At 54.7% G+C, this 14,851-nt stretch overlaps 1 protein-coding gene across 1 annotated transcript in view; it reads right to left on the bottom strand.

Annotated features, from left to right (window-relative positions):
* PTK7 (protein tyrosine kinase 7 (inactive)) overlaps positions 1 to 14,851 on the bottom strand; it is a 58,041-nt gene that overhangs the window by 11,986 nt on the left and 31,204 nt on the right. Inside the window, exons 2-15 of the mRNA XM_033102898.1 lie at positions 11,618 to 11,905; positions 11,056 to 11,158; positions 10,496 to 10,686; positions 10,253 to 10,403; positions 9,123 to 9,271; positions 8,601 to 8,867; positions 5,146 to 5,279; positions 4,866 to 5,001; positions 4,590 to 4,709; positions 3,087 to 3,236; positions 2,818 to 2,968; positions 2,591 to 2,718; positions 1,204 to 1,407; positions 203 to 358 (exon numbers count right to left, since the gene is read on the bottom strand). Coding sequence (XP_032958789.1) covers positions 203 to 358; positions 1,204 to 1,407; positions 2,591 to 2,718; positions 2,818 to 2,968; positions 3,087 to 3,236; positions 4,590 to 4,709; positions 4,866 to 5,001; positions 5,146 to 5,279; positions 8,601 to 8,867; positions 9,123 to 9,271; positions 10,253 to 10,403; positions 10,496 to 10,686; positions 11,056 to 11,158; positions 11,618 to 11,905 — 2,328 coding nt within the window. The remainder of the gene's footprint in view (positions 1 to 202; positions 359 to 1,203; positions 1,408 to 2,590; positions 2,719 to 2,817; positions 2,969 to 3,086; positions 3,237 to 4,589; positions 4,710 to 4,865; positions 5,002 to 5,145; positions 5,280 to 8,600; positions 8,868 to 9,122; positions 9,272 to 10,252; positions 10,404 to 10,495; positions 10,687 to 11,055; positions 11,159 to 11,617; positions 11,906 to 14,851) is intronic.

Raw genomic sequence — 14,851 nt, 5'->3', positions numbered from 1 at the left:
AAAATCTAAAGAAAACATCAAATCAATAACACACAGGAATGACAAAAGCTGTGGAGGAGGGGTGTGAACCACGGGCACTGGGGACTAGATCCCCCCTATGCTCCCCTGCATCTCTAAGGTTTCGGGGACCTCAGGGCCACCAGCCCTAACCTAGCCTCAAGACAGAACTGGTGGCCTACGGGTAAGCAGGGTTGTAACATACCCAGTGTGGTGATGGGCTGCAGGCTGGCCCTCGGGAAGTGCATCTTATCACTTGTGCTGTGGCGTTTGTTGGTGGCCACGGGGCCGGAGCCCAAGCTGGTCAAGGCCACTTCCTCTTGGATCTCCGCTGAGGGCTGCCCATTCTGCAAAGGCCCACCTGGGAAGAAGGGGCACAGGGGAGTGTGAAGATGAGACGTGATACTCAGGCCAGCATGGGGACCTCAGTTTTCTCCCCCAAGCCGCCACTTCCACCAAATGTGTCTAATCCCCAGTGTACCACACAAAAGAGCCATCCAACTGATGAACCAATGGGACCAGAGGTGAGGGTGACAGGTATCCTTTACAGGATGACCACTTAATTGACGCAGCTGATTGCAACCTCTGAAATGGAACAAATTGTCCCAGTCTCATCTGAAGGACCAGTCCCTCGACATCTCCAAACATAAGGGTATTTGCTTTCATAGTGCCTCCTCCGGGCAAAGCCCTTAACAGGCAAAAGAGGAAATCACAAGGGAGACTCAGGCCCCGCTCCTGAGCACCTCAGCTTTTAGGGGAGACTCAGCAATGCCCCTAGGGCGCTGCTTCCAGTTGGAGGAGACGGAGGGTAGGAGGAGGGAGACAGACAGATTGCCCTTGGGGGAACTCAAAGACTCATGGAGGTAGACAAGATGTGCAACAGAAACATGTATACACTAATTATATCTGTGGCTTCATGCTGCAGTGAGGAGAAGGCAGGGAAACACAGGAAGCTGGCCCAAGAGGCTCCAATGAGGAAGTCTTAAGCCAGGTTTCTCAAAAGCCCAAGGCCCTGGGAATCCGCCAACTGCAGGCTTCCAGCGGGGGGTGGGGCAGCTCTGGTCCCAGCAGCCTGCAGCTCCAAGACCCAGCGCTCCACGGCTGCCTACTTCCTCCAGAGCCACAGCTCTCCCCGCCACGGCCGCAGGAGGGCGCTCCGCGCCCGCGCTCCGCACCACCGCCCTCCGCCACCAGGCAGCCCCTCACCGTTGAGGCACTCCATCTCTGGCTCCTCGCCCTCCGGCTGCTTCTGAAGCCGCTTCGCCTTGCAGCGTTTCTTGCAGTAGAACATGAGGCCCAGCACGGCAATGATGTAGGCCACGGCGGCGCCCACCGACAGCCCAATGGTCTGGATCATCTTATAGGGGGGAGGGCTGCCCGGGCCCTCCGACTCCTCCAGCACAGGCTTGTCTGAGAGAGACACAGAGGTCTGGGCAGGGCCCGGGAAGCAAACCCAGCCTTCCTTCTCTACCAGCTCCTGCACACCCCACACGTGACAGCCTCCCAGGCCTTTGACGGCCTGCCTGACCAAACCAGAGAGACCTGGGGGGCGGGGGTCACCACCGTCACGGGTTTTAACAAGGGGGGCCTCAGGCCCCACCAAGGACATAGGGAGCTCTGAAGGAGGGGAGGCCAGTGACTCCCAAGCTGGCTGTGCATCCAAACACCAGGCCAGGGACATACATACAAACCACACCTGCTGAGGACCCACCACACACCCAGTTTGTTAAGAAGCTTCTTAAGCGACTTGATTCCATGAGTCAGGCCCTGAACAGCAGCATGTGGGAACTTCTGGTTTAGAATCCCACACACTGTCCAGATCAGAGCAGGTTCTTCAAGAAACGTGAGTAGACGGGATCTTCTAGTCTAGGGGATTTCAGTGGCCTAGGGTCTCATGGAGCAAGTTAGGGGAACTGTGGGAGAGAGGCCCAAAGGGAGACGATGCATGATCCCCTAACTCCCACACATACCCAGTGGTTCCAAGGGGCCTGTCACCTCACTGTTATCCAGCTCAAGTCCCACATCGTACTCTTGCCAAAAAACAGGTCTGTTGCTAAACTAAAAAAATGTGAGAACTTCTCATTTAAACCGTTCCCATCTTACAGATGGAGAAACAAGCCCTGGAAAGGAAGTAGCATGTACCTGTCAGGGCATATGGCAGGTTAGCAGGAGAGGCCAGACCCAAACCTCAAGTCCCCGACCCTAGTCAGGGACTTTTACCTGACACATCATCCTCTCTGGGCCTCCAGGACAAAGGAACCTGTGTTAACGCATCCTGATTTGATCCCCTCTCCGCCCACCCAGGGAGATGTATGGGTTGCTGCAGGAGACCTGAGAGAAAGCATTATAGAACAAGCACACACCTCCCACCCACACGCACAACATGCATACACACCCCAGCTGCAGGAGAATGAAGAAACAACCCAGCTCTAAGCCAGGAAACGTATGGCTGCGCCGTGGCACGGCCGAGGGGACACAGCTGAATCCCACCCACACCCCAAGAATGGTTTAAGTGCCTTCTGTGTACAGGGGCTGAGGAGTACAAAGATAAGAAAGAAGTCTGGTCCTACCACTCCCAGTCCCCAGCTCATACCCACGACGTAGAGGGGGGCCTCTGTGTGCTTGATGTTGCAGCTGTTGCCTGCAATGCAGGTGTAGCGGCCCGAGTCCTCCGGCGCCACGTCATGGATCACCAGGGAGCCGTTCTGGAAGATGTGCATCCTGCCAGGAGAGAAGCCACAGTGCTGCCCACCTCGCCGGCTCCTGAGGAGACTGGGCTGCAGGAGAGGTCAGGTGGGTGTGGGGGTGAGACGGCCCTACCTAGGTCCCAGCTTGGTGGGGTCCAGGATGCGGTCTTTGCCCTTCCACTGAATGAGTGGCTTGGGGTCCCCCTGGGCCTCGCACCGCAATAGGGCTGTGTGGCCCTGGTACACGGTCGTGCGCTCAGGCTCCACCTTGAAGGTGATGAAAACTGGATGGGAAGAGCCCGGTGAGGGGCAGGGAGCAGTGAGCAATGGGGCTGTCAGGGGACAGGCTGCTGCCCCACGGGGCCTGCCAGCCCTGCCCCCAGGGCCCTGCCACGGTCGCACCTGCCACAGTAAGCTGGACATGGGCCCGGATCTGGCCCTGCAGCCCATTGGAGGCGATGCAAGTGTAGTTGCCAGCATCATCGCGGGTCACCCTGGAGAAATGCAAGGTCCCAGCGTTGTCCGTCACCCACTCTGGGAGGCTGCTCCCATCTGCAGGGGCGACAAAGGGAAATCACGGGACTGAGCAATCATACAGGTGGCTGGCTGGCAATGCCTCAGTCACTCATCTCCACTCAAAAACATGTCTTCACTCCTCACTACCCACGACAAAGTCTCAACTCCGAGCCAGGCACTGGGAGACCCTGTTACTTACTTCTTTCCCGATTTGTCAGTCTCACCTCCTTCTACTGCCCTGTGTAATGTTCCACTGCGCAGAAGCCACACTGGACTTCTGACTCGGCCTTGAGTTTGCCTTGGTCTCATCCTCACTGTCTGTCATTCCTCACTCCCAGAACCGAGCCCTGCTCTCTGCCACCATCCCAGGCACCAGATCCAGTTTGAGCCCCACCTTCCAGAGAAAACTCCCCCAGACCACCTGAGCAGAGAGAGCCCACTTTCTCCTCACAACTGACAACCCTCCTAACTCCCACTGTTCATGGGAATGTAAAAACCGTCCCAGCCCTTTAAAAAACAATTTGGCAATCCGCATCAAGGGTTGTAAAAATGGGCATACCCTTTTATACATAATTATTCCATTTCTGGGAATCTTTCCCAAAGGAAACAAACCCAAATCCAGAAAAATCTTTGGCTTAAAGATGTTTATTATAGCAATAAAAAGAAAGAGAAAGACAGACAGAGAGAGAAAGGGAGGGAGAGAAGGAGGATGGCTAGCAACAAATCTCTAACGTTTAGGGAATATTTGAGTAAATTATAGTGAATTCAATCATTGGAATATTATCACCATCATCAAAACCAATGTTTATGTACAAAAACATAGCATAATGCTTGATAATGTTAAGTAAAAAAGGATATAAAATTACATAGTTATCTGCATCTTCTTTTTTTAGCGTAAGCATGACTTACTCATGTAAATTTAATAAGTGAAAATGTACAATAAGTACATTAAGTGAAAACGTACAATAAAATCACTTTGTAAAAACAGAAAGATACACATAGAAAAAGGCACACACCCAGAGATGATGGATGGTAGGATTATGCTTTTTATTTTTCCTCCCAAAATGTTCTAAAGGAGCCGAGGGTACTTTTACATGGGAAAGGATGACTGTTTTGAAAAGGGAGAAGGGAGGACGTTATAGCCCTGTCTGGCCCAATCCAATCACGTGTTGTCTCGAGTCCACTTATATAGAGTCTAATGCTATCATCTGATTTCTTTTGGGTCTGGCTCTTTTCTTCCTAACTGGAATATAAACTGGCCCTCCACTTCTTGTCTGTCCCCTCAGCTCCTGGCATGGCACTGGGCACTCAGGTTGTCCTCAGACATGCACACATCTGACCAGCAGATGGCCCTGCCCACCCCCCACCCCGTGCCTACGCAGTACCCACCTGCTCGTACCCACTTAATAGTGGGCTTTTCTCGGCCTGTGGCTGAGCAGGGCACTGTGGCCTCCTTATCAAACTCCATGCACTGCTGCGGCCGGGGCGGTGGTGTGAACTTCAGCTTTTCTGTTTCAGTAGAGAGAGGGCGGGTAGGTAGAAAGAGGAGGAATTGAGGCAGCTAGAGAGGCCGGGGCAGGACTGAAGATCTTGAACACTGCTGCTCCTTCCCCTTCACTCTCCTGCCCGCCAGGCAAAGCACCGTCCCCTCGCATGCCAGCTCACCCAGCACTTGTACACGGGCTTGGGCCTCAATGCTGCCGGCTGGCGTGCTGCTCACGCAGCGGTACCATGTCCCATCGTAAACTTCCACACTGTTGATGCGCAAGGTCCCGTTCTTGGAGACCTCGAACCGCGAGTCCTGCAGCACACAAGACGTGACCACGAGAGGTCTTGGCCTGAACCCCTACCAACATTGTCCTGGGAGCAGCCTCGGGAGGTCAGCTCGGAGGGGAGCAGTGGGAGGGGGCTCTGCCCCCCCAGCCGCAGCCACCCTCACTCTCACCTCCGAGATGAGCATCTGGTTTCTGTACCAGATGACTGTGGGTTTTGGCGTGGCCTGCGTCAGGCAGTGCAAATAGCCTGGCTTGCCCTCCTCCAGCTGGCTGTCTTCAGGCTTCTTCAGCCATGTGGGCACAGCTAGAGCGAAGGGACAGTGAAGGTGGATGAACATGTTTGTAAAACCAAAGGATCAAATCCCAAGAAATTCTAATACCCCACGAGGCCCTGAGTTCGGAAACCCTTGTCTGCTCCGGTAATAACTGTAGCAACTACCCTTTAGTGAAGGCCTACGGGTCAGCACCTTTTGAACATTATCTTAGCTAATGGTCACAAGAAACCCCCAAGGTATGTATTCCTATGCCCATTTTACAGCTAAGAAGATAGAGATTCAGAAGTAGTGGTAATTAAATAACACACGAGAGAGAGAGGATTGAAATTCTGTTCTTCTGGTCTGCATGACTCCACAACCCTTGCGCTTTCTGTTACACCATCATGCTCCAAGCCTCAGGCCTCAGATCTGTTGTTCTAGCCACACCCATTCCCTGGATGATCTCATCCAGCCCACAGCCTTCAACGCCATGAGTGGACGATGCGCAAACCTGCACCCTGACTCATGAGGTCCCCCCCATGAGCCTCAGACTTGCAAACCCAACTGCCTACTGGCATCTCCCTCCCACTGGCTATGCAACAGGCATCTCAAACTTTAGATGTGCAAGAGAACACCTGATTTCCCCCCACATCTGCTCATCCCAGCTTTCCCATCTCAGTAAATATCACCACTATCCAGCAATTGCAGAAGTCAAAAGTCAAGCCTTGACTTCTCTGTACACTCTACATTCCCCACCATCACACTCATTCTACACAAATCCTATCTACCTTAGCTCCAAAACATATCCTGAATCTGACCACCTCTCACCTCCTCCGCTACCACCTCTGTTCAAAGCCCCTTAACCCTCTCTCCTAGACAATTACAGTCATCTCCTAACTGGTCTCCCCGTTTTGACTCTTGCCTCTAACATTCTAGTCTTCTCAGAACAGCCAGAGTGATCTTTTGAAAATGTCCCTCTCCAACTGAAAACCCTTCAAGGGCTTTCTATCCTCCGACTTCATGTACGCATGGCCAACTGTTTGCAAAGATGGTTGTCAACTGTCCTCCCATCCCTTTCCATCTCTTTGTAACGTGATGTTGCCAGCTTCCCATCAAGAGGTGAAGTCTGTGTCTCTACTGCCTGCAATCTGGGTGGCTTGCCTTGTCCAACAGTGGAAGTGACGCTGTGTGCTTTCTAAGCCAATGCCTTCAGAAGCCTTGCAGCTTCTACTTTCATACTCTGAACCCAGCCTCCATGCGAGGAAGCCTGCGCTAGGCTGCTGGAGCAGCCATGTGGAAGACAACCCAGAGACCCTGGGCGATGTCCACTGCCAGTCGTGTGAGCGAGGCCATCAGGGAAGAGCCAGCCACCCGCTGACCTATATCAGCTGACTGCAAATGTGCACGAGCCCAGCCAACAGCCCCTGGAGCCGATGAGCCGTCCCATGGAACCCTCGCCACAGAATCAGAAGCGAAACAATGACTATTATTTCAAGCCGCCACGTTTTGGAGTCATTTCTTATACAGCCGTAGATAACTGATAGACTTGGAATAAAAGCCAAAGTCCTTCCTATATTCTTACACGGTCCCACGTGATCTAGTCCCAGACAACCTCGACCACACTCACCGCCTCTTATTCAACTCGAGCCACATAGCTACGCAGCCCCTCCAACACACAAGCCCACTTCTGTCTCAGGGCCTAGCAACATGGCTCCCTCCTTAAGCCATCAGCTCCCTCCTTGAGCCATCAGCTCAAATGCCACCCTCTAGGGAAGTCTTCCCTCAACCCCCCCTGGCCCTCGTGTCTCTCTCGGTCACTTACCCTATTTTATTTTTCTTCATGGCTCTGCAGCCACCTAAAATTATCTACTTGTTCACTCAACAACTGTTTTTCTTATTTGCTTTGTCGCTCCTACTAGACTATGAATCCCACAAGGGGAGGGATTTTTGTCTCTGCTTTGTCCATTGCTGCATTCCCAGGACTGGGAACAGTGCCTAGTACAATGACTGCACTCAATAAATCTGTTGACGGAATGCAGCCACGGAGCTCTCCCTCCTCTGCTCTCCCTCCTCTAGACCCTACCCCTGCACACCTCACGCAGCCCTGCGTGCGTCAGGCACACGCTCCAACTGCACAAGCCTCTCAGTGTAGTGCAGGGCACAGGGCATGGCTCAGGCAGTGCCAGTCGAATGGCTGACCAAAGCCAGCCTTCTCCCCCTTCAGCATGTGTAAACATCACCTGAAGCACTTATTAAACCCTCTTCTCCAGAGAGTCTGGGTCAGGAGATCTGGACAGGGGTCCCAGATTCTACATTTTTTAAAGCACCCCCAACAAAATGGGTGATCTACAGACCCAGACTGGAGAAAGGCTGACTGTCGCTGCTTGCATCTGTCTGTATGTCGCTGGGGAAGTGTCCTGAGCACGTCATTACCTGTGTGCTGCGGCTTCCCCACTGAACCAGATACCTGAGTACAAGAGAGCAGGTCTCCAAGGTTTCAGTATCTTAACAGGAAGTGCTGTCACAACTTCAAATTTACAAAGCCCTTTCCACATTCGAAATCTTTTTGCATTTTTGAAATGTACCCATTTGAAAAGACGTAGAGGTATAAGTGGAAGAAGCAGGTTGCAAAACTGTGTGTCTGTGTGTAAGGGTTTGTCTTATGCACTTTTTTAAACTATCATAAAGGTTTAGAACAGGAATGGAAAAAGAAAAAAGGAAATAAAATCTCTATGCCTGTAGCAAAGGTACATAGGTCTTTATCACATGCACTTTCATTCTATTCATTTATTATAATATTTAGTGCTTTCCCCTCCTCTTATTTCACAAACAGTATGCTCATTGTAGAAATTTAGAAAGCATAACAAGTAAAATAATAATCACTTAGAAGTTTGTTCACTATCACCTTCCCAAAACCGAAAATCTTTTTCTTTCTATTTCATTCATCTTTCCAACCATCTTATAGGGTAGGCAGTGGGTTGCAGGGTAGGTAGTGGATTATTAGCCCCATTTTATGGATGACAAGACTGAGCCCTAGCAAGGCAGGTAACTTGCTACCCACAGTCATTCTGTGCAATGGGGACAGAGTGGGGCCAGCGTCTCTAGACTCCAGTTCATTGCTTCTTCCTCTGAAGCCAGCAGACCATTTTTCTGTGAGGGTTGTCACGCTAACCTTCATGCCTGGCTCTCTACTGTCCACTCCAATGTCACCTCCCAGCAGCTGATTGATTTCTAAGCCTGCAGGACCCAAAGCTAAGAGGGACTCAAGTGAGCACCAAGGAAGCCTCTGACCATTACACCCGGAGCCCGAGACCTCCTGGGACCTGGGCTCCCCTCCCCTTCGTCTCAATGATCAGGGCAAGGGTCCTCACTGGCCACGGTGACGTTGACATCCTGTCGCCGCTGACCCGCCAGGTTGGCTGCACGGCAGGTGTAGACACCAGCATCGCTCTCCGCAGTACTGGCAAACACCAGCTCGTGACCCTTCTGGTAGACTCTGCCATAGGCGGGCAGCCGGACTCCTGCCTGCTCCCACCACACCCTGGGCTCCGGCAGACCCTGGGGGGGCAGGCAGACCACACGCTCCTCGCTGCCAGCTGTGAACACCCGTGGCTCAAATGGTGGCATGTCTTCAATCTCTGCAGAGATGTGAGCAGGTGGGAAATAGCCCGATTACTGTGTGTGTCAGGGTATCTGATGTCCTCCCAGCAAGCTGGGGTGCTTTCCAGCACAGACCCGCCCCTATCACCCTCAGCATGCCCTCTTCCTACCCCAGCATCCTCGTCCTCCCTCTGCCCTCCAAGCTGTTCTGAGTGGAAGCAGGAGACTGTATCGCTACATGCCAACATGTGAAAGGCAGCTCCCGTCTCAGCACCCCAGACCCAGGGACACACCTGCCAGGTACAGCGTGGCCTCCAGGACGATGGGAGGACCCCTCAGCCCCTGGCCTATGCAGCGGTAGACCCCAGCATTGCGGGGCCTGACCTGCGTCAGCAGCAGGGACCCGTTGGCAAACACCGTGGCTCTGCGGAGGTGTGGGGGCCTGCGGAGGGGAGAGAGTGCTATTTGGAAGACGTGGCCCACAGGCCTCTTTCTGGAGGGGACCCCATCCCACAAAGGTCAGAGATGTAAGATGGTATCAGCCAGGAAGAGGCCAGGGAGGAGGCTGATACGCCACATTAGTGTGTGTACGTGTGTGTACGTGTGTGTGCGTGTGCACGCGCACATTCGCTCATGTATGTGCGCACGCGTGTGCTCCAAGTATATGAGTCTTGGCTTTTGGAGCGGCGAGGCAAGGAACAGTGCTTAAGTGAGAGACAGAAAGTCATCAACAGCGTGCAACTGTACAGACAGAGGGGCCACCTCCCCCGGGGTCAAGACAAGCCTGCTGGTAAGGCCGCCAGCTCCAGCAGTCAGAAGCCCCGCAGCCAGAGCAGACGGACCAAAGGTGATCTCCTCAGGGCGGAAGTCAGATGGGATCCAAGCCTCCAGCCTAGGGAACCACAACCCCAAAGATCATGGCCATCCCTACCTGGCCCCACAAAGGTGCGCTCTGCTCTCATAGGGCCTGGGCGAGGACAAAAGTCCCTAGAGAGGGGCTGGCACTTCCCAGCAGTACTTTCTAGAAGTATTTACTTCCTCCAAAACACATGCGTGTGTATGCATGTATGTATACGTGTGTGGAAGCTGTCTTTGCTGTCTTATCCAGACTGTCATCACCCTGGTCCCATGTCCTTCCACCCGAGAAGACATGTGGGAAGGAAGGGAGGGGGAAAGAAGGAGAGCCACCACTAGCCCACACAGTGTCATTCGTGGGAACTGGAGAAAGATGCCCTTCCTGGAGACTCTTCCCTTTGTCGGGCTCATTTAGTAACAGCAAGACATTCTACTGCCATCTGCCGGAAATCTGAAGTAATACATGTCCAGATCTGTGAAGTCTGTGATAGGACTTGCATCCGAGAATGCACTGTGCAGTACACAACTTGTACCACCGCACTCCAAGGCCCCCTGCCAGATGCCTTACCGGCTGCGGTTAGTGATGGGAGTCTCGTCCTCAAAGACCCACTGCAGGCTCGGCGGGGGCTGGGCTGAGAACTGACAGTGGAACATGGCCTCCTCGTTTCTTGCCACTACCACGTCCTGGGGCGCCAGCAGCACCCTGGCAAAGCTCTCATCTGGGCAGGGGAAGCACAGGCACGTGAACAGGCAGAGTGAGCCTCCCATCCCTGCCCCACCTTCTCCATCCCCATCCCCATCCCAGGCTCACCTGCAATGCTCAAGGTGAAGTTCTGGCTGCTGCAGGTCTGGCCAAAGGCATTGTGGGCACAGCAGGAGTAGAGGCCACTGTGCTCGGGGCTGGCTGGCCGGAGGGTCAGGTTCCGCTCCTTGCTGCTCACGGTGTGGTTGCTCTGACCCTCGGAGAGAGGGTTCCCATCTCGGAACCACTGGTAGGTGGGTCTGCGGGGCCAGGGGGTCAGCACCAGGGAGACAGGGGTACTCAGGGGGCCAGTGGACGGGATACAGAATCAGAGGGTCAGGGCTAGACCCCTCGGTTTACAAATGGGGAAACTGAGGCCTAGGGAGGGCAAGTGACTTGCACAAGGGCACACAGCACTTCAGGGGCAGAATCAGGTTGAGATTCTAGATCCCTCAGCTCCTAGAATCCAGGGTCACTCCGTAGCACAGCGTTGCCCCTCAGGTTACCAGGGGCAGAGGTGTTTACAGAAGGAAGTGAGGTGCATCTGAACAGAGTCCAGGATCTGGGGAGACACCCCTGCCTGTCTAGAATAACCCTCTCCATCCCCACCTTCAAAGTTGGCTCCTTACCGAGGGTGCCCATCAATGTGACAGCGCAGAGTGACCTGGGTCTGTGGCTGGATCTCGGCTTCCGACGCTGGATGCTTCAGGACCACAGGACCAGTCTCGATCCCTGCAGCAGAGGCCACAGTTGCAGAGTGAGCGGCAGAGCAGAGCATGTGTGGGAAGGCGGAGGGGAAGGAGGCCGAGCAGGAAACGATGGGGACAGGCTCTGAGCCGAGAGACAGCGCAGAGAAGGCCTACGAAGCTGAGGCCAGGGCTACAGACGGGCCACCAGAGACCGAGCTCCTGCCTCATCCCTGGCAGATCAAGCCTGACACCTGGCCACTTTGCGTCACGGCTCTTGCCATTTGCAGAAGCACCCAGCAGACAAATGGTCCAAGATTTGAAAAAATTTGGAAAAAATTAAAACTTGAACTTCCTTTTATCCACACAGTGGAAAGAGCAGACCTCACACTGCATTCTGCCTGCCCCGTTCAACTGGAAATGGGAAAAGCTGAGGGAAAGGAGGGGTCCCACAGGGCTTGGGAGTTGGGGGTCCGGCGGGGGGAAGGCACACCCCGGTTCTCACATTTGATGTTGAAGGAGGCATTGGCACTGCGGGCCTCCTCTCCGGTGGCCTCGTCCCGAGCCACGCACTGGAAGGCTCCTGCGTCCTGCAGCCGGTCCACAGCTGCGAAGCTCAGGCTGCTGCCCTGGGCAAAACGCCGCTCGGTGTCCTGGACAGGGGCCCCGTCCAGCAGCCAGGATACATGGACCGGACCTGAGGCTTCCACCTCACAGCGGAGCAGGGCCCGGCGCCCCTGAAGTGCATCCTGGGAGGATGGCTCCTTGATGAAGACGATGGCTGCCTGGGCACCTGCAGGGAGGATATGGGCGAGGCAGGGTCAAGAAGAGCTGCGGCCACTGTCCTAACACAGGTCACCCATCACCCTGTGCACAGGAGGAGGGGCTGTGTACACGAGGCATCCAGCACGTGGAGGTGAGAAGGCTCATGAGACCACAAGTGACAGATGTACACTGAGGAACTTTCAAACTGTGCTGGACGCTCCGCAGGACGCCAGCCTAGAGGGGGACACAGGATAATTACACAGGCCATGGAGAAACTCATGCCAAACGAAAGGTGTGGGAAGTCAGTGCCTCTAGAGCGCAGAAGAGGAAGGGAGCCCCCAGGGTTGGGGCGGACATCGTGGTCCATGGGAGGCCCCCTAGAGGAAGAGGGCCTCAGACCTGCGGGACCAGATCATAGCAGGTCTCGATGCTGGGCTGAGAAGGAGGGGAGATTATTAGCAGACAACCCTCCCCACCTTCTACAGAATCCAGGATGCTGAGCAAAATTAAATCATGATCCAAAGAGCATCTCAGAAGGATTACTGGCACCCACCCACCCACTAAGGTTCCACAGGTCAAGGGGGGGCGCTTTGAACTGTGCAGCCCAGTGTTCCCCAGGGGCTTCTTTGGGAGAACCCACTCCTTTAAGGAGAAGCCAATATTCTCTAGAACTAGGGCTATTCCCAAAGATATGCCAGGGCCACCCCCCCCTTCCCACTCTTTATCCCTAAGAATGTTATCTGTGGCCACAGCTGGCCTTTCTGTGCTAAGTTGAGAGGTGAGCCAACATGCTTCCAGGTTTTCCCCTGAATCCATCACCCCTCCTGCATGGCTACAGTCAGCTCTGGCCATGACCAGGGCGACACCCTCCGAGAAGAGAGGCCCTGCCACCAAAGGTGGAACCACAGCCAGTGAGAACAAAAGCAAGAGTGAGAAGGCTGTGTTGTGCTGGGGAGATGGAGGGCAGGGCCGAGCAGGTGGCATGGTTACGGCAGCAGGAATAACACACTGGGCTTTGTTCCTGGCCCACGTGGGTGCCCTGCAGAGGCCCAGAGCTATTGGGTCTGGAAGACCAGCCGCCTGCCAGCGGTGGGTGACACCCAGAAAAGGACGTGCTGCCTCTCCGGGAAGAAATGGGCCACCTGGGGCTGCTACATGAAGGACCAGGCTCTGCCTCTGGCCCAACTGCTCCCAGCAAGGGCAGGAATAAAGAGGCCTGTGGTCCTGCCCATTCCCTCCCAAACCACTGGAAATGGATCTCAGGACCCCCTAAGGCTGGGTTCAGATGAGGGGCTGCCCCTGGTGTTGGTTCTTCTCCCAGCATCCTTAGAGGGGCCAGCCCACAAGATACACGGCTCGGAGCACCCCCATTACTTCTCACTGGGGTACTGTTGGCTCTCTAGATAGGACAATTCACCATGCCTGGTTTATCCCACCCACTGTGCAGTTCACAAATCAGCCCCCTGGGCACTGGGGCTAAGCACCCCAGTCAGCCTGACAACCCCAACCCCCCCACTCACTTCCAAACACCTCAGAGGAGTGTGGCCCGGCCCCTACTGGGCAACTTGGTATAACCCCTTGGTAGGACAGATGGGCAAACCGAGGCCCAGAGAGATGAAGGGATTTGCCCGAGGTCAAACAGCTCATTTGTGGCAGAGCCAGAACCAAAGCCATAGCCCCACGCTTTTCCCTGCCTCGCTCAGGAACTCAAAACCAACCCTGGAACTATGTGATTCCACCTCCCTCCCCGTGGCCAGGTAGAGGTAGACACACCTCTTGCAGACAACGCCAGGCGAACAAAGGTGCTCAGCGACCCCTGGCTGAACGGAGGTAACCTCAGACGAAGTGTGGGGCAAGAGCTGTGAACATGGTGGCGTCTGGAACCCTTCCTGACCACCTCTCATGACACAGATGGGTGCCTCAAGCTGAAGCCCCCGGGGACCTCTGTGAAGGCGACTTAACAAAATATGGGACCGTAGACCCAGAGCTCCAGGATGCTCGTCAAGGGTCAAAGAGAGATCACCTGCCTCCAAGTGCAGACAAAGCCCCAGTTCCCTGCTCAGCTTCTCCGGAGCCAGGGGCTTGCCCGCACAGAGGAGCGTGACTTAAGTCTTGGAATCAGACCAGTCTGGCTCAAATCCTGACTGTCACACTAGGGGTGTCTGACCTTGGGCAGAAGTGTCTTGGACACAGCTAACTCAGTAAATACACGGCAACTACCATTATTATTACCATGCTCACCCTTTCTGCCCAAGAACTCCCATTTTAAGAACATTAGTAAGCTCCCCACTTTGCAACGCCCAGGACCACTCCCAAGACCTGGATGGGACAGAGCAGCCACAACAGAGAAGTTTGAGGGGAATAATCAGGTGGGGTGGGGGTGGGATGGAGGCAAAGGGGCCGTGGGGTTGTAGGAACCACAGACCACTGGCCACAGCAATCTGAGCTGGGAGAAGAGATGGCGTGACTCAGAGAGGACCCAGCTCGGCCTCCAGTGTCCCCTCCTGGGGCTGGGGCTGCCCCATAGCTGTGGTGAGAGACGCTGCATTCCCAGACTGCCACTCAGAGCCCCCTGCGCCTCCACATAGAGCCTGGGAAACATCAAAGCCGGCCCGCGGGGCCCTGTGCCCTGACGTCAGCTCACAGCAGGTCCTGGTTAGTGCTTGGCTGGGGCAGACTTTAGATGTTACAAAAGGCAGGGAGAGCAGCCACCAGGCCTTCTCGAAGCCCCCAGCGCGCTCTGAGCCCGCAGCTGGGCCATGAGGCTCCTCACGCAGGAGGCTGGCCCAGGGCCGTGCCCCCCACATTTTCTGAGAAGACAGTGTGAGGTGTGCTCCGTCTGGCCACCTGCACAGTTTGCAGGAGGTCAGTCTGTTGCTTTGTTGGGGGGAGGAACATGGTTAGGAGACTCAAAGGCAGACCAAGGAGCCCCCTGCTGAAATGCCAGACTCCAGAAAAGGCAGGACTGGGAAGA

Source organism: Rhinolophus ferrumequinum, chromosome 3, assembly GCF_004115265.2.
Source record: "Rhinolophus ferrumequinum isolate MPI-CBG mRhiFer1 chromosome 3, mRhiFer1_v1.p, whole genome shotgun sequence".
In the NCBI taxonomy this organism is placed as follows: domain Eukaryota; kingdom Metazoa; phylum Chordata; class Mammalia; order Chiroptera; family Rhinolophidae; genus Rhinolophus; species Rhinolophus ferrumequinum.
This window is presented reverse-complemented; position numbering and strand designations above follow the sequence as displayed.